Here is a 26,609-nt window from a genome sequence, read left to right as displayed (position 1 = left end):
AACCACCCTCCTCCCTATCCTTTAAACCCTGGCAACCACTAATCTGCTCTCCATCTCAATAATTGTTATTTCACAAATGTTATATAAATGGAGCCATGCATTATGTATGCTTTTGAAACTAGTTTTTTGAAATTTGGTGTAATTTCCTTGAGGTTCATCCACATTGCTGTGTGTACCCATAATTCATTCATTTTTATTGCCAGGTAGTATTCCACGATATGACTGTACCACAGTTTAACTGCTCACCCATTGGAGCATATTTAGGTCGTTTCAAGTTTTGAGCTATTATGAAGAATAGAGTTGTTATGAATATTCATGTGCAAGTTTTTGCATGAAAATGACTTTCCAATTCTCTGGGATAAATGCACAACAGTGCAATTGCTGGGCCATATGGTAAGTTTTAAAAGGAACTTTTCCAGAGTGGCTATACCATTTTATATTTGCATTTCTAATTTCTTGAAGTAGGAACTTACGATCATTCATTTGCAATCTTTCCTCTTTTCTAATGTAAGCACTTAACAGCTATACATTTCCCTCTCAGCACTGCTCTAGCTATATCCCACAAATTCTGATAAAATGTGTTTTCATTTTCATTCAGTTCTATGTATTTTTTATTTCCATTGAAATTTCTTCTCTGACTTATGGTTTATCCAGAAATGTGTTATTTAATTTTCAAGTGTTGGGAGATTTTCCTGTTGTCTTTTTGTTATTGACTTTCAGTTTGATTCCATTATAAGGTCAGAGAATATACCTTACATGACCTCAATTCTTTTAAACTTGTTACAGTTTGCTTTGTGCCTCAGCATGTAGTCTATAATGCTGAATGTTCCATGACAGCTTGAAAAGAATGTGTATTTTGCTGCTGTTGGAGTGTTCTATAAATGTCCATTGGATCCTGTTGGTTGATGTTCAGTTCTATATCCTTGCTAATTTTCTGTCTAATATTTTTATCAATTGCTGAGACAGAGGTTTTGAAAATAGCTTTTTAAAATTGTGGATTCATCTACTTTCTCTCTCGGGTTAGTTTTTGTTTCATGTATTTTGAATCTCTTTATTTTGGTGCACATACATTAAAGATTGTTGTATCTTTTATGGTGGGTTGACCTTTTTATCATTATACAACGTCCCTCTTTGCCCCGGTAATCTACTTTCCTCTGAAGTCTATTTTTTCTGATATTAATATAGCGATTCTTGTTTTTTCCCAAAATGAATGTTTTCACGATGTATTTTTTCCATTTTTAAAATTTTACATTTAATCTACCTATGTCGTTATGTTTGAAATGAGTTTCTTTCAGAGAGCATATAGTTAGGTCGTATTTTTAAATCCATTCTGCCAATGTTTGTCTTTTAGCTGAAGTATTTTTTTAGATCATTGAAAGCCATTATGGACATGTTAGGGATTAAGTGTGCCATTTTATTATTTGTTTTGTTTCTTTCATTTCTTTTTTCTAGACATCCTGTGGGTTACCTGAACATCAATTAGAGTTTGATTTTGATTTATTCATGTTTTTAAAAATATCACTGTGTATAGTTTTCTTAGTGGTTCTTCTAGGTATTGCCATATACATACATCACAGCCAACTGGTGTTGACATTTCACCACTCTGAGTTAAGTAGAGAAATGTTACATTTATTTAGATCCTTGTACCCTCCCCATAATGCACTGCCTTAAGTGTTCTGTTTACGTACATGAAATGTTATAACTTATGCTTCAATGCTAGAATATGACTTAAAAACTTTATGAAGAATACTCTATAATATGCAGTTCTACTTTTACCCATTCTGTTGTTCTTTTACTGTTCTTCTGTTGTTCTTTTACCAATTCTGTTTTGAAAGATCCACATTCTTCTGCTACCATTTTCTTTGGAGGGCTTATTTCAGCCATTCTTTAAGGTCTGTCTGCTAGCAACAAATGCTATTAGATTTCCTTTTTCTGAGAATATCTGTATGTTCTTTTCATTCCTGAAGGACAGTTTTATTTGATATAGGATTGGAAATCTAGAATTATTTCAACACTTAAAAAAAATCTTGTGCCACTTCATTCTGGCCTCTATGGTTTCAGATGAGAAACGTATTGTCATCCAAATTGCTGTTCCTTTATAGGCAATACATTGTTCCCAATTTTTTTATTTTTAATTTCTGTGGGTACATAGTAGCTATATGTATTTATGGGGTACATGAGATATTTTGATACAGGCATACAATGTGTAATAATTATATCAGGGCAAATGGGGTATCATCATCTCAAACAATCCAATTATACGTTTTTAGTTATTTTAAAATGTACTTTTAAATTATAACTATAGCCCTGTTGTGGAGCCAAATACTAGGTCTTATTCATTCCTTCTAACTATGTTTTGTACCCATTAACTATCTTCACTTCCCCGCCAGCCTCCTATTACCCTTCTTAGCCTCTGGTAACCATCATTCTACTCTCTATGAGTTCAATTGTTTTAATTTTTAGCTCCAACAAATAAGTAGAACATGCGAAGTTTGTCTGGTGCCTGGCTTATTTCACTTAATGTAATGACCTCCAGTTCCATCCACGTTGTTTTAAGTGACAGGATCTTATTCTTTCTATGGCTAAATAGTACTCCATTGCGATAAGTACCACATTTTTTTAATCCATTCCTCTGTTGATGAACACTTCAGTTGCTTCCAAATCTTGGCTATTGTGAACAGTGCTACAATAAACATAGGAATGCAGATATCTCTTTGATATCCTGACTTCCTTTCTTTTGGGTATATACCTAGCAGAGAGATTGCTGGATCACATCATAGTTCTATTTTCAGTTTATTGAGGAACGTCCAAACTGTTCTCCATAGTGGTGGTACTAATTTACATTCCCACCAGTGTATGAGGGTTGCCTTTTTTCCACAACCTTGCCAGCATTTGTTATTGTCTGTCTTTTGGATAAAAGGCTTTATAACTGGGGCGAGATGATATCTCATGGTAGTTTTGATCTGCAATTCTCTGATGATCAATGATGAACACTTTTTCATATGCCTCTTTGCCATTTGTATGTCTTCTTTTGAAAAATGTCTATTCAGATCTTTTGCCCATTTTTAAATCAGATTATAAAATTTTTTTTCCTGAGAGTTATTTGAGCTCCTTATGTATTCTAGTTATTAATCTCTTGTCAGATGGGTAGTTTGCAAATATTTTCTCCCATTCTGTGGGTTGTCTCTTCACTTTGCTGGTTGTTTCCTTTGCTGTGCAGAAGCTTTTTAACTTGATGTGATCCCATTTGTCCAATTTTCCTTTGGCTGCCTGTACCTGTGGGGTAACACTCAAGAAATCTTTGCCCAGACCACTGTCCTGGAGTGTCTCCCCTCTGTTTTATTTTATCAGTTTCTTAGTTTGAGGTCTTAGATTTAAGTCTTTAATCCATTTTGGGTTTTGTACATAGCAAGAGAGAGAGAAAGATCTAGTTTCAGTTTTCTGCATATGGATATCTAGTTTTCCCAGCCCCACTTATCAAGGAGACCGTCCTCTCCCCAGTGTATGTTCTTGGCACCTTTGAGTTCACTGTAGATGTATGAATTTGTTTCTGGGTTCTCCATTCTGTTCCACTGCTCTGTGCATCTGTTTTAAATGCCAGTATCCATGCCATTTTGGTTACTATAGCTCTACAGTATAATTTGAAGTCAGGTAATGTGATTCCTCCAGTTTTGTTCTTTCTGCTCAGGATAGCTTTTGCTATTTTGGGTCTTTTATGGTTCCATATAAATTTTAGGATTTTTTTTTCTATCTCTGTGAAGAATGTCGTTGATATTTTGATGAGGATTACACTAAATCTGTAGATTGCTTTGGGTAGTATGGATGTTTTAACAGTATTTATTCTTACAATTCATGAACACTGAATATCTTTCCATTTTTTTGAGTCCCCTTCAATAGCTTGTATCAGTGTTTTATAGTTTTTATTACAGAGATCTTTCACTTCTTTGGTTAAGATAATTCTTAGGTATTTTATTTGTAGCTATTATAAATGGGATTACCCAAGGCCTGCTGTAACCACTACCTTGATACTGCCTATGTTCTCTCAAAGTCCCAGGGTGCTACAATCAGCAGGTGGCAGAGCCAGCCAGACTTGTCCTTCCCTTCAGGGCGGCAAGTTCCCCTAGGCCCCAGGTGGATCCAGAGACGCTGTCCAAGAGCCAGGCACTGGAGCCAAAACCTTAGAAATCTACCTGGTGATCTATTCTACTGCAGCTAAGCTGACACTCAAACTAGAGACAAAGTCCTTCCCTCTCCTCTCTCCCCTTTCACAGGCAGAGGAGCCTCTTCCTGTGGCCACCACCACACAAGGCCCATGAGGAGTACTGCCAAGCTACCACAATGTTCACTCAAGGCTCAAGCACTCTTCAGTTTGTGGTGAATGCTGCCAGACATTGGACTCACCATTTAGGGCAGTGGGCTCCCCTCTGGCCCAGAACAGGCCCAGAAATGCTGTCTGGAGCAAAGACCTGGAACTGGGGACCCCAAGAGCCCACTTGGTGCTCCACCCCACTGTGACCAAGCTGGTACCTAAGGTGCAACACAAAGTCCCTTTTACTTTTCCCTCTGCTTTTCTCAAGCAGAAGGAGTCTCTTACCACAGCCACCACAGATGGAAAAGTGCTGGGTCTCACCTGAGGCCACCACATCTCAGAGTCTAAGCCAAGGCCCATGGCATCCCACCTGGGTATACTGCTGATTATTCAGGGCTGGTGAAGGGCTCTTTAGCCAGCAAGTTATGAATGATGCCAGGACTGGGTCCTTCCCTTCAAGGCAATGGGTTTCCTTCTGGCTAAGTATGTGTCTAGAATTGTCACCTGGGAGATACGGCCTAGAATGGGGGCCTCGTGAACCTGGCCGGTACCCTATCTTACTGTGGCTGAGCTGGTATTCAAGATGCAAGAGAATGTTCTCTTTACTCTTCCCTCTTCTCTCCTGAAGGAGGAAGGAGTAATTTTTGTTGCTGCAAGCAGCATAGCCTGGGGTTGGGAGAGGGGTGGCACAGGCACTCCCTTAGCCACCTCAGCCAGTGTCTCACTAAGTTGCATGCCCCCCAAGTCCACTGGCTCCAAGTCCAACGCAGCACTAGGACTCAACTAGCAGTTTCAGTCCTTGTGGCCCAAACTGCCTTTCACGGTTATTTAGAACCCCAGAGCACTTTAGCCCACGATGGTGAGGCCTGCCAAAACTCAAGTTCCAGCCACTGAGATGGGTGATTCCCCTTCTAGCTAGGACAGTCTAAATGCTCCCTCCATGGGTGTCAGCTGAGTTCAGCCCAGTTTTGCTTTCCACTGTGCATTAGGCCATTTTTCACGCTGCTACAAAGAAATACCCAAGTCTGGGTAATTTATAAAGGAAAGAGGTTTAACATGTGGACTCACAGTTGCACATGGCTGGGGAGACCTCAGGAAACTTACAATCATGGCCAAAGGCAAAGGGGAAGAAAGGACCTTTTTCACATGGTGGCAGGAGAGAGAACAGCGTAGGCAGACAAGCCCCTTATAAAACGATCAGATGTCGTGAGCACTCACTCACTATCACAAGAACAGCACGGGGAAACCACCCACCAGGTTCCCCCCTCAAGACACGGGGATGATGGGATTACAATCTGAAATGAGATTTGGGCGGGGACACAGAGCCAAACCATATCACACTGTGATAGGGCAGCAGTGAGTTCAATGCAAAGTCTCAGATTCATTGTGCTACCCTCCACCAAGCACAGAGGTCACCTCTCTGTGCCACGCTGTGACTGCTGTTGAAGGGTGGGGGAAGAGGTTGCACTGGCAATTCAAGACTGTCTTTCCTACCGACTTCAGTGCCTCCTTCAGTGATATGAAGTTAAAACTAGGTACTGTGAGTGCTCACTTGATTTTTGATTCTTATCAAGGCAGTTTTTGTGTAGATAGCTGTTAAATTTGGTGTTACTGTGGGGTGGTGGCAGGGGGTGACAACTGATGGAGGCTTCTGTTTTATTTGGCCATCTTGCTCCTCCCTCTGGTCTCTGGTTGTTTTGAAGAGTTTTTTCTTTAAGGAATTTAGTTTTGATGTGCCTTAGTGTGAATTTCTTAGAGCTTATCCTATTTGAGATTCACTCAGCTTCTTGAATCTGCAGGCTTGTCTTTCACTTAATTGGGATGTTTTTGGACTTTATTTCTTCAAATATTTTTTCCAGTCCCACACTCTTTCTCCTTTGCTTCTGGGATTTTTTTTCTTTTCTTTTCTTTTTTTTCTGAGACAGAGTCTCGCACTGTCACCCAGGCTGGAGTGCAGTGGCATGATCTCAGCTCACTGCAACCTCCGCCTCCTGGGTTCAAGTGATTCTCCAGCCTCAGCCTCCTGAGTAGCTGGGATTACAGGCATGCACCACAAAACCCAACTAAGTTGTGTATTTTTAGTAGAGATGGGGTTCTTCTATGTTGGCCAGGTTGGTCTCGAACTCCTGACCTCAAGTAATCTGCCTGCCTTGGCCTCCCCCAAAGTGTTGGGATTACAGGTGTGAACCACCATGCCCGGCTGCTTCTGGGATTCCTGATACAAGTTTGTATCTTCCACAGATCCCTCAGGCCCAGCTCTTTTTCCAGTCTGTTTTCTCTGTGCAGATTGAGTGAATTACATTCATCTAAGTTCACTGATTCTATTCCATCATCTCCATTCTATCTAAATTCCATCCAATGAGAATTTCGTTGTTCCTATATTTTTTCAGTTCTATAATTTTCATTTAGATTTAGTTCTTCTGTGAAATTTCAATTTCTTTGTTGAAATTTTGTTTTTGTTTCAAGAAAATTTATCATTAATTGTTAGAAGCATTATTATAATTGTCATTAGACAATTCCAACATTTGTCACTGGTGCCAGTTGACTGATTTTTCTCAAATTGTGGCTTGCCTAGTCTTAGTATGACTAGTGATTTTCAACTACATCCTGAATACTTTGGTTATTATATTAGGAGTCTCTTGATCCTGTTTAAATATACTATCGTAGCAAGCCATCAGACTGTTTAGGTTTGCCATGTAGGTCTGGCTTACTTTCGTGGGCTTTAATTCCAATGATAGTTTAGTTTTTAGAGGCCCTGCAATGTTACCCAATCTGCTTTGTTTTTATGGTATTGTTGAGGCTCCTCTTCAGTCGTGAAGTGATATCTGTGGGGGTGAAAGGCATTTCCCTGTGTTACTGGGTGTCTCTGAGCCACCTCCTATAGTGGGGTCAGGGAGAGAGAAGCTTCTGGGCACGGGGACAGCAGGGAGACAAGGGGTTTCATTGCTGCTGCTGCTGGGAGCAGATGGAGCTGTCTACCAGTGTCCTGGCTGTGGAGCACAAGGTGAGCAGGCCTGGGGTTTGCTGCTGCTGCAGGTAGAGTAGCCAGCTCACTATGTCCTGTTTAGGAAGCAGGTCTCAGGCTCCCCATGAGGTCTCTGTTGGGCTTTGTCCCCCAAGTCCATTGGCCAGGGAGCACACGCTGTTCTTGGGTTTTATGTCTAAGACTGTGGAAAGCTCCAGGTTGCAGGCCTCCGGGTGCTCCAATCGGGATATGTGGGGAGAGGAAAAGAAAATCCAGAGAATTCACCATGTTGTCATTCTCAAGTCCTGGGGCCCCTGGCCAGTGAGCCACCTTCTTTCCAGCTTTCATCATCATTTTATTGTTGTTGTTGAATAATGTCTAGGATAGCTGGTTACATTTAGAGAAGGTTATCTTTACGTTTTTCTGAGGCTGTCAGTGTCCCCATTATACAGACGAGGACACTGGGGCACATGGAGGGTAAATGATTTGTGGCAAAGCTGCCTTCAGGATTTTTTCTTTGGGGACCAGACCCTGGCTACACATTTTGGCAGAATCTCTGAGGCCCTGGGGCCCAGCGTAGGTTCTGTCTCTCCTCTGTGCCTCCTGACCAATGCTGCCACCTGGGAACTCCGCTCCTGCCTCTGGTCTGTCACCATCTTCCCTCCGTCCATCATGCTGCTGTGGCCATCACCACATCAGACTTCTCAGAGCCTCCTGTCACAGCCCCTCTCTTCTGGGGACCCTGCCCAGAGCTCTGGGGCCTGTATGTGGCAGGTATGATAGGGCCCTGTCCCACTGTGGCCTGGGCTCACCACCTCTCCTCCTCCCGGCCCCATGGCTTTTGTTAATCACTCCTCCATTACGTCAGGCTGATGCCTACTCCTCTGTCTCCAAATTCAGACCTGCTCCTCAGTGACCATCCTATTTTCCTGGGCCAAGAGCACCTGCCTCCTCCCTGAGGATGCCTAACATAGACAATGCACATGAAAGCAATCTGAAAGCACTAAAGTCTGTGGCAGAGGTTATGGACATAGTGGTCAGCAGTGTGGACACTGAGACCTTACTTCCAGGTTCAAATCCTGATTCCATCACTTATAAGCTCTGGGACCATGGCGAGTTGCTTAAGTTCCCTGTGCCTCAGTTTCCCTACCTGTAGAGTGGAGAGAATGACAGGAATTACCCCATGGCACAGTTGGGATGAATTAACAGACATAAGGCCCTGAGAACAAGCTTGTAGCAGAAACCTGTGAGATCTACCATTGCTCAACAGGGTACACGTGTTTTAACTTTTGTCTTACTGCCTGTGAACCCACAGTGCACTGCTCAGATCCTGGTCTCTTTTGCCCCCCATGTTGACCCTATGTCACAGAATCAAGAACATGAGGGTCTAAAGTGAGATCAGATATCAATTCAAACCTCTTCAAACTCCAAAAATCTCCACTTCAACCCCTAAGCCAGAAGGCAGCATCTTCGTGCAAACTCGCCAGTGTGAGAAAATCAACACTTCCCACTGCTTCTAAAGAACTCTAATGTTAAGAATGCTCTTCTGCTAAGTTGCAACCTCTTTTCCTGTAACTTGGAGCACATCGGTTCAGCTCTGCCATCCGGGGCTGCGCAGAGACCCCTCATGCCCTGGCATCCTCCAAAGTATCCCCTGCACACCTCATCCACACAAAGACACTCAGTCCTTCCAGCTGTTTCCTTCATCATCCCTTTCCCTTGCATATGAACGTGCTTCTGGCTCCTGAAGTCCTTCTTAAAACAGACTTCCCATGCTGAACACAAGCTTCCTGGTGCCACTTAACCCCTGAAAGGCACGGCAGGACTAACACTGCCTTCTTCATTTCCAAAGATGAGGCTGGTGTTAATACAGCACAGGAACACACTGGTTTTGTGAGTGTGCAGCTAACAATTACTCCACACCTACAGGACGGTCAGTTCGTTTCATCTCTTATGCCAGCCCTAATCTACTGGCAGTGGCTGCCTAGAGTTAGGAAGGCCTGTGAGTTGTGATTCAGTGGAGACGGGAAGGTCCTGGGATCAATGAGTAATGTCAATGAAGTATGAGAAGGAAGTAGGGACAGATATGCTTGCTGGCAGTGATACTGTCATTAAGCTGCATTTCCTCCATCTTGTACATTAGTTGATCTGAGACTTAACCAATGTTAAATGCCATCTGGAAAGCTGTAAGGCATATGGCGAGTGCATGGACTTCAACACTGACAAAGGGCTTGAAGCCTGGCTCTGCCATTTACCAGTGGAGTGTTCTGGGCCTCATCTTCCTCTCTATAAAATGCAGATACTACCACTATTATAGGATGGGGTGAAAATGAAATGCAATCATGCATTGCCTCATTTGGCCACTTTTCAAGGTGACCAACAACTTCATGGACTCTGAATTGCCACATACCATTTTCCCTCCCATCTTGGTGCCATCTCCATGTCTGATGAGCATACTGCCTATCTCCACAGCCAGGTCATGACTAAAGCAGTCAACAAGCAGTGATTCCAGCGCCCCGGGGCAGGCAGAAAGCAACTCTCACAGGTAGACATTCCTCTACTAACAAGCATCCATTGAGTAAGGTTATCCAACTGTTACAAACTCCTTTAACTGCAGCAGTATCCAGCTCACAGTTCTCCATATTTCCCCATCAGGAGGGCTGAGAGTTTTGCAGAAACCTGAGCAGAATTTTCCACCCCCTATCTTTGCACGATCCTTGGCTGACTCCTAGGATTGTGGCTTTTATTTCTGAGAGCTCACAAATTATGTTTGATGAGCCATTCTGGAATGTTTCCTATAAGCAATATTAATATCGTAAGTTGAAATGTACGCCATTTGTCCCATTTCCCTTTTGCAAGATGGCATCTGCCTACTTTTAGTCTTTGGCATTCCTTCCCTTCCTTCATTGCTCTTCCACAATTATCAATGTGGTCTGGCACTCCCATTTGCAAATAAGTTCTTTTAATCTGGACCAAGAGAGCCAGACTCATGTGAAGCAACTATTGACCTCTCATCACCTCCTCCATCACCCAGGACCTCAGCTCCCACTGGTACAAGGTGCACTGTGCATCCCTGGTGTGTAAGGTGAGACTTGCTGGGCCATTGAGACGGAGATAAGCATGCCCAGTGATAAAGTTAGAGCAGGTATTATCTGTCAGCGTGCCCATTGTGTCCAAATGGGGGCATCTTTACAACCCTTTGCAAATCCCTAAGGTTGAAAACACGAGTGCTTTAGGGTGCTCTTTGACTTTCTTTCCCTTTGGTAACCAGCCCTCTTGGCTTTCCTTCCTGAGCCACCTTTCACAAGGAAATGAACTTCACAGTCACTTGGTAGGAGTTGCTATAAACGCAAAGACCACTGAAGACTAATGCCAGGCAGGTCCCAGGCTCAACCCACAAGAGGGGAACCAGCTTCTCTGGATACATGATTCATATTGCAGCAAGAAGTGATCTGGTTCCCGGACTTTAGGATTCACTCTAAACCCCCAGATTCCAGAAGTTTCCACCCAGCATTTGAAGGCTGCTCTGGTCTTCCAGGCCATGGGTAATAATATAACAAATGTGGAAACAGAAAATGATGCTTTCCATACCTCACTCAAGACACCCCAACAGGCTGACCTGCCAACTCCATATTTCACCAAAAGGGCAGCCACAGGACCAGCTCTTCACACAGGGCCCCTGGCAGTGACGGGGGGAAGAAGACACCCTCTAGGAAAAGCACAGTTGCTCACACCTCGGCTTCTGCCCCCAAATTGAAAATAAAAATTGAATGGGAGACCAAAAAAGGGCAAGAGAGCAAAGTCAGCATTTCACAGACAGGGACCTGTAGTCTGCCTTTTTGGCAAGTCAAAGAGCACCGATAACCAGGTGGGATGGTGTGAGACTGTAGTCCACGCAACTTAGGAGGCTAAGGTGGGAGGGGCACTTGAGCCCAGGGGTTTCAGGCTGCAGTGAGTTGCGATCACACCACTGCACTCCAGCCTGGGTGACAGAGCGAGGTCCTCTTTTTTGTTGTTGTTTGAGGTGGCGTTCCACTCTTGGTGCCTAGGCTGGAGTGCAATGGCGTGATCTCGGCTCACTGCAACCTCCACCTCCCGGGTTTAAGGGATTCTCCTGCCTCAGCCTCCCGAGTAGCTGGGATTACAGGCATGCACCACCATGCCCAGATAATTTTGTATTTTTTAGTAGAGATGGGGTTTCTCCATGTTGGTCAGGCTGGTCTCGAACTCCTGACCTCAGGTGATCTGCCCGCCTCAGCCTCCCAAAATGCTGGGATTATAGGCGTGAGCTACCATGCCTGGCCACGAAGCCCTGTCTTTTAAAAAAAAAAAAAAAAAAAAAAAAAAAAAAAAAAAAAAAACAAGAACACACACACACACACACACACACAAAACCAGCTGCTTTGGGAATTTTTAAGGAGTATCTAACATTCTTCCTCAGTATTTCTGACAGTTTTGCGGCTTCCTTCCATCTTCTACGTGGAAAACCCCCATTTCACGGGAAACCCCAATTCAAGTTGACCAGCATGTTTCCATACAAGTTTGTAAATATCCAAGAGTTTGATGTGCTCAAGTTTAGCCAAAAATGTACCAGGTTTTATAATGTGTCAAGTCAAATGTTTGGACTAGAGTGAAGTCTCTTTGACCGGTAGGATCAGTGGTGGCTGTACCAAGCATATCTGCTAAGAAACCCGGTCCCCAGGTGGTAGAGGAGGCTGGACGGAAACCTAGCGTCAAATTCCAAAGCCAGCTGACAACCCCTGGGAGCCTTCTAGCATTGCACAGGCAGCAACGCATGGCCAAAGAGCAGGGACCAGAGAAGAGATTCCAAAGCCAGGGTATGAAAGCTATCCCGAAAACACCCCCGCAAAAACACGATGGAAAAAAAAGTCTTTTGCTTTAACCCACCAAGTTATATATACCTGCAGCTGCAACACTGAGCATCGGACTGAGGAATGAGTTAAACCAAATGGTCCACCCCTTGGACGTCCTTAGCTGTTTCTCTCAAACTATCATGTTGGACACGAGTCCCCTGGCAGGCCTGAGCCCTGCGTTTCCAACCAATAGTCTCCAGGGTAGTACAGATGCTGCTGGTCCAAGACTACACTGTGAAGTGCAAGGCACGAGATGAAGTCCTAGGGTGCTTCTCCACTGTGTGCAGCACCAAATGTGGGGCTTCTTCACTCTGCCAGATTCTGCACCGGGCATGGGATGTAGGAGTTTAGGTGAAAATTATTAAATCAGAAAGGACAGCTCAACTGGGGGACGGTATACGGAGGGGGGCTTTGTGAGCTTGTTCTGCTAAGCCAAGCGGGGACCAAGCAGCTGGCAGGAACTTGGCTGCCTTTTTAACTCTCTTCCTGCTGCTTGGAGCAGTTTCTGACATCTCTGGGTCATCACAGAGCATGTGCCACAAAGCTGCACAGGCCCTTTATTAATTCAGGTGCTCCCCCAATGCAGAGCCACCAACACAGCCAACCACAGGCTCACTAGGCAAAGCAGCACATGCCTCTGTATGGAAGGAATAACAGCAGCATGTGCTCCTGTTGAAGGCTCCCCTGACCAGAAACCAACCCATGTATGCCTTTGGGTCGTCAGCAGGCATCTGGTCACTTGTCTTCAGTGTCTGAAGCTGTCTCACGGCAGACGTCCTCCTGGATCTGCTATGTCCTTGGTATGGCAATACTATTGTCAAGTTTGACTTCTAAAAACTACTGCTGTGTGGATGCCCTGTCTTTGTCTTTAGCAATCCACCTGAATGCAATCTGGGAAAGTCGTGGCCAAGGTGTGGGCACAAGTTCAGGCCCCGAAGCGATACACCCAGCACCACAGGGCCCAGCTTCTCCCAGTGGCTGCCTGCCTCACTTCCCTCCATCAGCATCACCAGGGACCTTGAAAACCCTAAGACTCTTCCCAGCTCAGTTCAACACTGACCAGCCTGCCTTCCTCTCATTGGCTGCTGATACCAATCACAAGTGAGAGGCGTGAGTCACTGAGGCTTACTTAGCACGGGCCCTCTCAACACTGCAGAAGCGAGGCTCTACTTAACAAGGGGATGCCCTACTCATGCTTCCAGCAACTTGCTGAGAAAATGATAACCTCCCTCATTCTATATCCATCTACTGATGTATATTTTTTTCCAAGAAAGGCCATTCCCAGATCCTCATGCTGGCCCCTGGAAACTACTGTCTGTGCTCTGCTCTGATGTCAGGAACAAAGTGCATGATTCTGTGGCTCTCCCAGACCCCCCCGAGCCCTTCTGCTGGCCCTCTCTGTCTGCCACTGTCATTTGGCAAAACCACCACCTTCGCACAAAGTGAGAGCAAGCCATCTGTGACCTCAAACAGATGGAGATGAGAAGCGCCCTTTCCCAGAATGTGCCATTGACTGGGCTGGTGGCAAGGTCCCCAAAGGCATTCAGGTTTGGGTTTTCCAGAGGACACAGGTTGGGCCTGTCCACTACAGGAGAGGTCAATTCCAGAATGAGAAGAGAATGGCTGACTGGAGCAAGGGCACAGGGACGGCAGGAGGAACCCCACGAGGGGCAGGTCTGGAGAAGTCAGGTACTTGGTTTCAAGGTGTCCACTGGCAGTGGGCAGTAGGTGCACAAGGGTTCCAGGCAGAAAACCAAACACCTGGAAGAATGGGGACGCTCCTTCTGCAGAGAAAGCTGCATCAGATCACGCCCCTGCCATCTGAGTACGAAGGGAACCCTAGCTGTGTAAGCCAAAGGTGTCTTTTCAAGTAAAAGTTCAGTGAGTCTAGTTACCAAGACAGCCACCTGGACAGGGCTCAGCGCTGGCCCTGGTTCTGTTCACGTGCGGAAATTCACTGTGCTGCGGCCTGAGCTTCTGGTGCGAGTCTCCATTCGGCCATACAGCGCCGCGGGAAGGGAGGTGGCTCACCATCTGCAAAATGACGACTCCGGACATCCCTTCCAGCTCCAAGAACCACTCAATTGAGGCTGCCAGAAGCTCTGGCACAAGAAAACTACATCTCAGCTAATTGCTGGAAGAGTCTGGAAGTTCTGAGGGGATTTTAGAATCTGGTTCTTTAGCCAAACTCAACTTTCCTCCTGTCTCCTCAAACACCATCTTGGATGACATTATTTTAGGCAAGGGAATCTACTGATAATTAAATGCAAAGGATTCCTGGGGCAGAGACAAACACCAGCACAGCGTGTGTAACCTGCCTCATTCAGTAACGAAACTCTGGCGGCAGAGGAAGTCTCTCCATGGCTGGACTTCCTATCATGACGCTGAGTGCCAGCCAAGAGCTGTTGGGACATGCTGCTCAGAATACAGGTGGGACCACCTGTGCCTGCTTGCTGACAGGCTTTTAATGGCTTTCTGTTGGAGTTTCCCTCCTTCCAAGCCAGGTGTCAGGCCTGGCCTGGTGGGATTTGGGAAGGCTGTGGCCGAGGTCCTCTTTGGAACAGAGGCTCTGGGTTTTCCAGACAACTGGGAGAAATGTCATTGCCTTGCATGTGACTCCACATCAATGATGAGACTCCAAAGAAAAGCAATGCAGTTTCTCTGCAACCCGTGAATGCAGGACCATGAGAATCGCTGAAGACAGCAGTAGGGCCATTTAGACAGAGCCCACCATCACAAATGCTCCTTGCTGCTCTGGTCGCTGCGGCGGCACCTCCCATCCAAGATTCTCTGCTGGGGAGGGGCCAGAAGGAAATTCTGCTTTTATTTGTGTGAGAGAAAGGGAGCGGGGAGGACGCGAGAAATCAGGCAATGCTGAGTGGGGCAGAACAACAGCTGCCCCATGGGTCCTCCACAGTCGCAAGCTCATTCCATCACAGCCAAGGCACCAAGAGGTTTGTGGCTTGTCAAGGTGAAGAACCCTGCAAGTCTCACCAGCAAAACACCCTGATATGACTTATGCATTGCATGCCTGTATGAAAGTATCTCATGTAACCTATAAATATATATACCTACTACATAGCCATAAAAATTTAAAAAAATAAAATATAAATACATAAATAAAAGGAAATAAGGCCTGCATGTTTTGAACGACCCTGGAATTTGGGTAGGACTGCTATGCCCAGTGGACGCTCACACAGACTTTGATGCAGGGGCCAAGTGCAGAAGAAACTGTTTTCAGGAATCACTCCAAGCTCCCCCGAGGGAAACCTGAGAACCCTTCAACGCTGCAAGCACCACCAATTACCCTTCAGTAGAGAGGGGAAGACCGCCTGAGGCCGTGAGAGCTAAGTGGGAACTGGGGAGGAGGCCCAGGCAGGAACCTGCTGGGAAACCTGTCTAGAGCCTGTCCAAGGCTCCATCCCTTCCTGGGGGGAGGCACCCCCTTTTCTGTTCCTCCAGGAAGGCCAACCCCTATGTGAACACAACTGCCCTAATCCCAGCTAGAACAAAAGAATGCTCCCTCTCCCTCCAGGATTTCCAAACAGTTAGGACCTTCTCAGAAATTCTCTCTCTGCGTAACTTCCTCTCAACGCCAGCCCATCTGATGTCTGTGCCATGCCTACTAGGTGGAGCGCTCAGGCCAAACATGTGAGGCAAGAGCAGCCACCACCCATGGCTGTCTGCTGGTGGGCTGCCTGCCTGCCTAGATCTGTCCTGTGTCCATTCCGTGTCCCCACAGCACTGTGCCGGCTGGCTCGTTTTTAATACAAATCACAGACGAGCATTTCCGTGCTTCACACATCTGGATAATGGCTTTGCTTTCCTTCCTGTTCTGGGACTGAGACAATTTCTTTTCATTTGAACCATGTCAACTCCAGTTATGGGAACGTTTCCCCCACATGGCTCTCCCCCAACCTTCCCTCCTCCCCATCACTCCCCAGACATGCGTCCACCCACTGCCCACGGGCCACACTTCTCAGGGATCCGATTCCTTCACATTCTGAGCTGCAGGCCGGGCAAGCAGGTCCCTAGTCAATGTGGCATCCTTCCCGACGTCCACGGTCCTGAACTCACCTTGGCACAGCATCACATCCGGCTGGAAGCATCCAATGGAATGAAAATTAGAGGAGACTGAGCTTCACCTGCACCTGGTGGTGGCCCCATCTGCCCTCTGTACTTGCAGGGCTCCACCTGTCCCTCTCCCTGCTCTCCTGCCTCATCTGGGTCCAGGCTTCTGCCCGGCCCATCCTTCCAGTGGCTCCACCACAGGTCACTTTACGCTTTGCACCACGCCCTCCTTGAGGTCTCCTGGGAGCTGACGGAGTAGAGACAGGACTAAGCCCGTCTATGGTAGCAACATTCAGAGCGGCCGGGTCCTGAGTGCTCACTCGGAAGTGGTGAGGTGCATGGAACTCAGGGGGGCCGAGAGAGGTGAAGTGGGTGGGTTATTTTTAGCACAGCCGGGCTCAGCACCGAGGGAGACCCAGTGTTGGCTCCCCAGCACTGGGGCCTCGGAGGCATGGGGGAAAGAGACGGTGGCAGGAATGTGGGCAAGGCCAGAAGGAGCAACAATGAGATGCCTCCGATGTTGCGTCTTCCGCGGTTCTCCACCTGGGACGTGCGGAATCTCCTGCAGAGCTTTCCTGAGCTTCCCCGCCGAGAGCGAGCGCATCAGTCAACAGTGGGTGAGGCTGGGCCACTGCGTTTCTAAACGCCCAGTGCTCCTCCTGTGCATCACTGCCAGGCACCATCTACGCCAGGTTCCCAGCTTTTGTCAAGACAGTGTTTTTCCGAAGCCACAGGCTGGGCCTCTCCACTACAGGAGAGGTCAATTCCAGAATGGAAAGAGAATGGTTTTTTGACCGAAGCAAGGGTACAGGGGCAGCAGGGGAAACCCGAGGAGGGGCATGTCTGGAGAAGCTCCTCCCTGAGGAGAGGCTGCAGGAGGCTGAGCACGTGCATGGCGCTGGTGCCACTTGGGCTGGAGACCTTCCATGGTTTGGGCTGGCTCCCAAGGCCAGGCATTTCTTGAACCCTGGTCTGGCTCAGACTTACCTAACAGACACTCCTCAATCCAACAAAGGCAGAGGTTTATTTTCCGCAATGAGAAAGCTTTTTATTTCTCTCTATAAAGATATATCCTTTTTGTTTTTCTGAGTGGGTGGCAGATGGTGCACAAAGCAGACTCCCTCCCTTCTACTGTCACCCCACCTAGAAGGTCCTGTCTCTAGACACCTCCCAGGAGCTTGCTGCCTTGCCTGATTAAGACACAGGTGGGCACAGGGTCCTGGGTTTCCCTAGGCCCAGAACGACTAGTGGACACTTGGTTCTGTGCCCTCCTGTCTGCAGCTGCACTAGGACTGGCTCCTCCTATCAGGCACCTCCCCTGGACCTAGCTGCAGCGTATCAGACCCACTTCCCTCAAAACACAAGGCACTCTCAGCAGCCTTCATAGAGCTATGCACTTTCTTTTATACCGGAGCTTCCAAATCACAGCCAACAATAGATGCTATAATTCCAACAGCTGCATTACACCCACTTTAAAGTCACACTAAAGATACTGCCAACTCCCTCCTTGATCTGGATTTTATTTTTTCTTTTTCTCATGGGCAGTCAGCATAGAGCTGAGCTTCTACTCGTCATCAGGGGTCAGTCCTTCCCACGACCAACCAGAGTTGAGCCTGAAAAGCAGGGGCCTGAGAGAAACAAATGCTTACTTCTGGATTTTCCTCTTTCTCTTTAAAACCAAATTGTGATGGGCATGTTGGATGCTGACATCCAGGACAAGGCACCCTGTCCTGGTTTCTTGAAGGAGAAAACCTGGGGCGTGTCATCTCAGCTGGGCTGTTTCTCTCAAGGAACTGCCCCCCATTCCATGGATCCTGTCTTAAGAAGGATCAGCTGGTAAAAGACGCCTGTTGTAGCCATCTTCCCACGCGCAGGGGCTGCTGCTTTCTAACGGCCACCGCGGGATGGAGAAAGGCACAAGGAGACCCCGGCTAAAAACACTCACTTTAAGGTGCATTTCTCAAGCTACCGCTATGGGAAAGGACGCAGCTGCTTTCCTCACACTTAACGCTGCCAACATTTCTAATTACTAGCTGAACAGCACATGGCTGCCCATCGGAATAGCCTTTCACGGGCAAGAAGGAACCAAGGGCATGGGGGTGCATTTAGGAACCTCCGGGCTGTTGTCAGCACGACTGCTGCTCAGTAGCTGACTCTGCCTCCAGGCAGCAGCAAGCGTGGCCACTCTGCAGCTTCTCACACAGCACCTGCACCAGGACTTGCCATCCCCCAGCGCCTGTCCACAGCAGGGCTAGGGAGTCTTCTGCAGCCTGCTCCTTTGTCAAGGCAGAGAATCAGAAAGCTGTTAATCTAATGAATCCACAGCTTCAGCTCAGTGGTTACAAGGGAGTTAATGATATGTGAGAGGCAGGATCTGTGAGACGGCCCCTGGCAGGGAGCTTTTAAAATCTCAGATTCATTTATGTATTAATATGTAAACGGAGCCTGTTCCATGTTTCCGTAAGGCCACAAAACTATTGATCATTTTCACTGACATCACTTTCATCCTAATAGTCTCAGACTTATATTAATTAAATGGCTGGCCCATTGTTTGGTCTCAAAAAAAAAAAAAAAAAAAAGCTGTCAATCTCAAAAAAAAAAAAAAAAAAAGCTGTCAATCTCACTTACAGTACTCGAGTGTCCTAGGGAACTCCTCTCCATGATATGGTATTGTCCTTGGTCAGCCAGCAGCAGCTATACACATGGACATTTACTTCCCTTAAACTGAAAGTACCTTGGTTTTTGACTCTACAAGTTCTCTTATTATTTATTTCATGTAATTTGTATCCTTATTTTAATGGGCCTATTGCAGCATGTCTAATCATGTAAGTGATCCCAAATCATATTAAGTAGTAACTATAAATTTTAAAAAAGCAATACTAGTTTTCTAACCTGTAAAGTAAAAGCTACACAACACCTACCTCACAGGACTGACTCAATGGCGTGATAAACACACAGCATCTCACACAGTACCCTGCACATAGTAGGTGTTCAATAAGTGAGAGATCTGATCCGAGTTAAACATCACTAGTATGTTATTAATTCATGGCCGAAGCAGCATTATTGACATTACCATGGCAAGAACTTTAAGTTTAATTATAACTTAGGACCTATTTGATTGCAAATTGGATTAGAGCCGGTTTATCGTACCAAATAAATTATGTTTGATTTAAAATAAAGCCATGCATACAAACAGACACCAGAAAGAGAGAGGGAGGAAAGTATAATTCCAGGATGTAGATGAGTTAACTGCTGCAAATGAGCCCTAAATCTAGCTTTGTGTTTTCTGAGAGCCAATGCAGAAACAAAATCATGTGAATCTACGCAATTCCTTGTTTGATAAGTGGAATGTGTAGCTCATACAGAAGCGGAATTTTTTTCCTGACAATCAGATTTTAGGGTAGCTGCTCACACCAATCGCCCTATGACACACATTAGGTAACAAACAGAAGAGCCACACCTTTGTGTGCCATGTGCAAAGGCGCACACGCACATACACCTTCCCTCCAGAAATGTTTCACTTTATCAGCATTCCATGGTAAGGGACCAGTGGGTGAGCCATCTGGAGACTTTCTTCACATAAGCCAAGGAATATGGAGTTAAACGGCTCCACTGTATTCCAAAAATAGGGAACAGCTTTCCGGTTTTGTGTCTGTGAAACAGCCTGGCCGGTGGCTTCGCTGAGAGTGCAGGTTGGTCTTGGCCTTTTCCAGCAGCCCAGATAGCCTGCAACCCAGTGACCAGAGGGGCCTGCGGATGGGGAGGACGTGGCTTCATCCTCGGAGATCTGCTTCCCAACCCTTGCAACTAATCAAAGGTGACAGACTTCCCTGGGAAACCTGTAATTACCCAAAGAGGGGGAGGGCCAAAAGCTAGCAAGATTTATTGGCTTTGATTAACAATAAGGTGTTTGTTTTTGTCAGTAATTAGAGCTCAATAGCAAGCTATAAAGAGTCCTCCAAGAAATTCTAAACAGTCTATAGCTAAAGGGTACTAAAGTGTGTTTGAATCTAACCATTCATCTTTGCAGACCTCCGCTGCAGGGAGGCCAGTGTTCGATCCGGCACACTCGAACAGGTCATGAGGGAGAAAATGGCCCTCTGTATTTTTAACGTCTGATGAGAAAAGACCTCCATGCAGCATGTGTGCACCCACACATACGTGCAAATGGCACTTAGCATGTGCCATGCTGCTGGATACTGGCGTGGGACATGGCAGTTCATGTAACTATAGTTCAACTCACCTTATTTAAATTGACTATTCAAAAGCCCATAACAACTCGGGTGTTGCTAAGTACTCTGACATCCTGCATTCTCATAATCATTAGGTAATTGATTCTTAGGTACTATGGATGCTGGCTGGGTCCCTTGATGGTGGGAAGATGTTTGCCAAACCCATCTGATTTATGCTTTTTTTCCCCAGCCAATCACTCTTGGAAACAGGATTTTAAGAACTCAGAGGTATTACTACAAATGCAATTGAACTTCATTTAAAAAACAGTTATGTGCAAAGAATTGTCACCAGTATTTTTAAAAATAGTGTTGAGATGAGATAACTGTGCACTCAGAGACAACTTCTCATCTTGCTTCACCAGGTCCTGGGTCAATAACATGAGATTTCCTCCCTATCCCAGGAATTGCACATAACATCATTTCCACTCTCTGCACCTACTCACATCATGACATACAATAGGTACGGAAAGGCCAACTACCAAACCCCTCTACGGGAATGGAAAAAATGAAGATGGCACTAGATAAACCAAGACAACAACAAAAACATGCAGCCATAAAAACGGATGAGTCCATGTCCTTCGCAGGGACATGGATGAAGACGGAAACCATCATTCTCAGCAAACTAACACAGGAACAGAAAACCAAACACCGCATGTTCTCACTCATAAGTGGGAGTTGAACAATGGGAACACATGGACACAGGGAGGGGAACATCAGACACCAGGGCCTGTTGGGGGGTGGAGGACTAGGGGAGGAATTGCATTAGGAGAAATACCTAATGTAGATGTCAGCTTGATAGGTGCAGCAAACCACCACAGCATGTATATACCTATGTAACAAACCTGTGCATTCTGCACATGTATCCCAGAACTTAAAGTATAATTAAAAAACACAGCAAAAACAAAACAAAAAGGTCATAAAATCAATTCAGTGGATGTGGACCAGCATTTTAAAAAATGAGTTAATAGAATATAAACTCATTAAACGGCATCACTCATAAAAAAACAAACAAAAAGTAAAGCCACAGATATGGCAAATGCTTGAGAAAAACAATTGCTTTTATACTCCTTCTTATACATTGACTTTACTCTCGTAAAAACTAGAGTTAACAGTTGAGATTCCAGGCATCTTACTGTGTAGGTCATTAGGAAACCTTTACAATAATTTTTCCCCCAAGAACTAGATTTCCATTTAATTATGTTCTATTCAATCCAATATAAACCTTTCCACTGTTTTGCATGCTCTGGCCTCAATTTAAGTTCTTAAGCAGTCATATCACAATCTTTCCTTCAGAGAAACATAAAACAGACACCTACTCTAGGAAAAAGAATAATCCTCAGGCCACAGTCTTAGCGTCATCTGGCTTTCTGCCACTTGAGGCTTCCTACAGGTGGTCACAACCTGCGGCCAGCCACTCAGCAACCCCTCTGACGCTCTGTTTCCTCATCTGAACAACCAGGAGGTTGCCTTGGACTCTCCTTAAGGCAAGTGCTAAGGTTCTATGGTTATTTCAGCCTAAAGAGAAGAATCGCTGTGTGCAAAGGCTCTCATCCACAGCTGTTAATTCTTCAAAACTAAGACACTAAATTCTACATTCAGAAAGTTGGACTTTAGAATTGGCAGAAAAAGACATGGAAAGTCAATAGTATAAAGATGCATCCCATTATGTGAATAATAGACTTAGAGTGAATCAAAGATCATGCTCGTCCCAGAAGGGAAGTACAACTAAATAAGGACATCCTGAGAGGAACCTCTTCTCTCTAGTCTGTTGGCTTTAATAGACGTGCACATCAAATTAACATTTCAACTCTCCAAGCCAATCGGTGCAGTGATCTTGTGGGGTCTGTGAGGGCTGCGACCCCAGTGTGCTGACCTGGGTCCTTTATTGCAGACGCAGCAAAGGCATAGAGCAGCACTGTTTTAGAACTTACAGAATTCAAGCGAAAAATCTGTATTCAAAAAAAGACTGAAAGAAAACAGGATGACACGGAGTCTGATACTTACTTGTGGCCCAGCTCATGGGCGATGGTAAAGGCCAAATTGAGACCATTGTCTTCGGCAAGCACACACTTCCTCTTAGCACTGCACACACCTCCTAAGTAAGCAATTCCTGCAGCAGAGACACAAAACACATCCTCTTCAGAACGTGGGAGGCCCTGGTCTCACCGGGCAAGTCTGCATGGTCAACGTCATGCACAATCAAGGCAGGCCCACTGGGACAATGCTGACTATGAGCCTCAGCCCATATGGGAAGGGTTTGTGTACGATGCTTTCGTGTTCACCCAATAAAGCAAGAACCACCGCAAGCATCCATCAGGCATCTAATACGCGTCGGGGGTGTGCTGAGTAGAGTACCCACAGCACCTCACTTAATCCTCATGACCCAGGATGAGGGAAACTGAGGTTTGGAAAGGAAAGGTAACTCTCCCCAGGTCACCTGGATGGGCACCCAGTGCTGGGATCCTACGCCAGATCTGTCTAACTTCAGTGCCCAGGGCTGGGACCAGGTGAGGCCAGCCAGACACCCAGGGTGCAAGGTTTAAGAGGCCCTGACTCTCAGGCGATGCCCCTGCACCCGCACACCCTGAGAGGGAGCGCCTCCTCACGATGCGCCCGGGGGCGTGAGCCGGGGTCAGTGCTGGGTCTCATGGACAGCAAGCCCCGGAAGGCTGCGCAGAATGTTCTAAAAATGCTTCAGGAGCCCTTGAGAGAGGAAGACCCAGAGGAAGCAGAGTCAGAGCTGGGGGAGCCAGGGCCTTGAAGTCCACAGTGAGGACTAGCCCACAAGCCAAATGCGTGTCTCCACACACACACGCTTGCACCTAAGGATCTCACCCTAAGACAGGAAACCTGAACCGTACACACCAGGAGAAACGCAATGCAGGGCAGTGGGGGCCACGTCCCAAGGATGGGTGGTGTCGGTGGGACAGCAGGCCAGCCACTGCAGGAGGGGCAGGGGTTTTCCAGGGGAGGAAGGCAGCTCTGGCAGAGGGACACGTGGGATGACACGGGGCCCTTGGATGCCGGCCCCTCTGGGGAATGCTGGGAGGGCGGCCACAGCAGGGGTGGGGAGGGCGAGCCCATGCTGGCCACACTGCTGGGGGATGACTCTCCAGGGCTCCCCATCGCAGTACTCCCTGCACCCAGGAAAGACATGTCTCACCCCGTAGGGACCACAGAGCTTATCTCAACAGGGCCTGCTAGGAAACCTGACATCTGGCCTCCTATGGGCGTTTAACCCCGAGGGCAGTTCCTCGATATGCCCCTGTGTGACACACAAGCAGATGGTGGCATGGGGTGGCTACAGGAGGAGCTCAGTGCTGCCCTGGCTGTGCAGTCACATTGGGCGTGGGTGGGCAGTGGCTCTGATGGCATAGCGCCATGGGGCAGATGAAGGCTAAATACAGCTAGACTCTGCCCGTCAGCCCCATGCCCTGGATGGGCTGTGGCCACCCAAGGAAGGAGCAGCTGCTCTCCACCATGGGCTGCCCCTCTGTCGAGCTGCACACTGCTCTGTTTCAAAGGCTCCTTCCATGAACTCGCCTGAGGTGTCGCAGGAGGGAAGGAGTTGGCAGAGCGCAGGGGAGAATGGGACAGGGGAACCATTTCATTAAAAATGACCCCTCCTCCCTGCTCCCAAAGAGCTAAACCAACATCCTCTTTGCTGATGTCCACATCAAACTGGTGGGGAGCTCAGCCACACACAGGGTGGTCCCTCTGATGTGGTGTGGCTCTGTGTCCCCACCCAAATCTCATCTCGAACTGTAATTCCCATGTGTCAGGGAGGAACCTGGTGGGAAGTGATTGGATCATGGGAACAGCTTCCCCTACGCCGTTCTTGGGATAGTGAGTGAGTTCCCCTGGGAGCGGATGGTTTTAGGAGTGTTTGGCTGTTCTTCCCCCCACCCCCTGCTGCACTGTGAAAAGGTGTCTGCTTCCCTTTCCCCTTCAGCCATGATTATAAGCTTCCTGAAGCCTCCCCAGCCATGCAGAACTGAGTCCATTAAACCTCTTTCCTTTATAAACTACCCAGTCTCAGGTAGTACCTTTAGAGCAGTGTGAAAACAGACTAATACATCCTCCTTCCTCGTCCTCTCCACGAGGCGCAGAGGAAGCTCACATGGCCTGGCTCCGCAGAGGTGCAGCTCCAGGGCTCATGTTCCACACACTGGGCCCAGGTACCTCACTTTGGGTCTATTTTTATTTGGAAACATGCAATGTGCTTAGTTAAACATAAATAAAGAACAAATTAAGTGTTATTTTGCCTCAAGATGCTTTTGTGGCCACATGGATGTCACAACCCAGCAATGCAGACTATTGAAAAAAACAACACGACAACCAGCAAGGATGCGATGTGGTTTCTCGGTGCCTTCAAGGTCATTATTCTGGTTTTGTTTAAAAATGTTTTGTGGGTTGCTTTTACAAGTCTACCAGTGAGTAGGTGGAATACTGCTACACAGCCCTGATGGTATGTGCACGCGCCCCACGTGGGTGCACGCACACGCTCAGACACACACACCCAGCCGTGCCCGCCCAGCCTTGGCTGCAGCCTCCCTGGGTCAATGAATCAATCAGAAACAATCAGATCTGCACACCCTGGAGAAGTTGCCTGGTGAGGGGGAAGGGAGACATAATAAGGCCAGATGTGCCGAGCTTCCTGTCCTGAGTGTGCCCGCCATGGGCTCTGATGCAGAACCGGCAGACCTTAAATGCCACACAAACACTTCCCCCGGCCTCAGCCGCACCGAGCGCTCGGAGGAGGCAGCCCTGACTTTCCACCCTAATTAGGTAAAGTGCAATATGCTAGAGGAACAGTGAAGCAAGGGGCCTTCCAATAATTGCATTTTAATTTTTCCAAGGTGCACATGATTTTTTTTAACTAGAAAACAAAGAATCAGTTTATTTACAAGAAATGCTCTTGCACAAAGGTGGATTAAGGTCTAATGCTTTTAATGATTTATTCCAATCGTGACCAGCCTGGTCATAAAACTGAGCGAGGAAAAACACATAAAAGAAACGGCTCCTGATAACAGAGCACAAGAGCTGTGTGTTTATGAGAGATGAGGTGGAAATGCTTAGAATGCACAAAACAAAGTCTGGAGAAAATCCCAGGTTGTTGTAAAGTAAGAGCTGTGGGGGGAATAAACGGGAATTAAGCCATCCAGCTTCAGCAGAAAACAAAGCCCACCACTATTCCATGTTCCTAAAAAGAAACTGCAGTCTAGGGAAGACAGAGCCCTGGAGACTCAGAGATACCCCCACCCTCTCAGGATGCAGAAGGCACCAAGCTGGGAAAACCCACCAAATCCCCATGCTGGTGCTTGTCAAGAAATGAGGAAAAACCAGTTTTCTCTGTATTGATTTATTAAAAACTGAGGTCTGTGACACAGCTCTGCTAACTTCAGCTTCAGTGCTGATACTGTGGAACCTTCTGAGTTAACTGGAATTCCCTTACGCTGAGGCGAGGCTTTTAGTCGCTGCAGTGGTGCTTTCACTGGCTTTCACATCCAGCCTTCTATGATTTAAAATTCTCCACAGATCACAGAACTTATTTAAAAATTTTTAAAAACATCAATTCCACATGTTTGCACAGTTTCTTGTAACAAAACGGAGGCAGAAAGGCAACTGGAATTTATTAGTTACGCCTCTAAATGGGCGAGACTGCTCTGAACACTGAACCCTCCCTTGCTTGGCAGGTATGACTGGTCCCATTTTACAGATGGGGAAACAGAGGCTCTACTACACCCTGCCAACAGGTGTGTGCTTGTGTCCTAAATGGTGGCTCACTCCAACTCTACTACACCCCTGACAACAGACACACTCTTCAAAAAATCTGAAACACAGGGGGTAAAAATGAAGCAGTGTGGGCCAGGTGTGGTGGCTCACGCCTGTAATCCCAGCACTTTGGGAGGCTGAACTGGGAGGATTGCCTGAGGTCAGGAGTTCAAGACCAGCCTGGCCAACATGGTGAAACCCCGTCTCTACTAAAAATACAAAATTGGCCGGGTGTGGTGGCTCACGCCTGTAATCCCAGCACTTTGGGAGACTAAGCAGGTGGATAATGAGGTCAGGAGATCGAGACCATCCTGGCTAACATGGTGAAACCCCATCTCTACTAAAAATACAAAAAATTAGCCGGTGTGGTGGCAGGTGCCTGT

At 46.7% G+C, this 26,609-nt stretch overlaps 1 protein-coding gene across 1 annotated transcript in view; it reads right to left on the bottom strand.

Moving 5' to 3' along the window:
• Positions 1 to 26,609, bottom strand: part of ADAMTS17 (ADAM metallopeptidase with thrombospondin type 1 motif 17) — a 361,454-nt gene that overhangs the window by 198,120 nt on the left and 136,725 nt on the right. The window contains exon 8 of the mRNA XM_032175346.2: positions 22,456 to 22,561. Coding sequence (XP_032031237.1) covers positions 22,456 to 22,561 — 106 coding nt within the window. The remainder of the gene's footprint in view (positions 1 to 22,455; positions 22,562 to 26,609) is intronic.

Source organism: Hylobates moloch, unplaced genomic scaffold, assembly GCF_009828535.3.
Source record: "Hylobates moloch isolate HMO894 unplaced genomic scaffold, HMol_V3 SCAFFOLD_14, whole genome shotgun sequence".
NCBI classification, from domain to species: Eukaryota; Metazoa; Chordata; class Mammalia; order Primates; family Hylobatidae; genus Hylobates; species Hylobates moloch.
The sequence above is the reverse complement of the archived record's forward strand: the minus strand, read 5'-3'. Positions and strand labels throughout refer to the sequence as shown.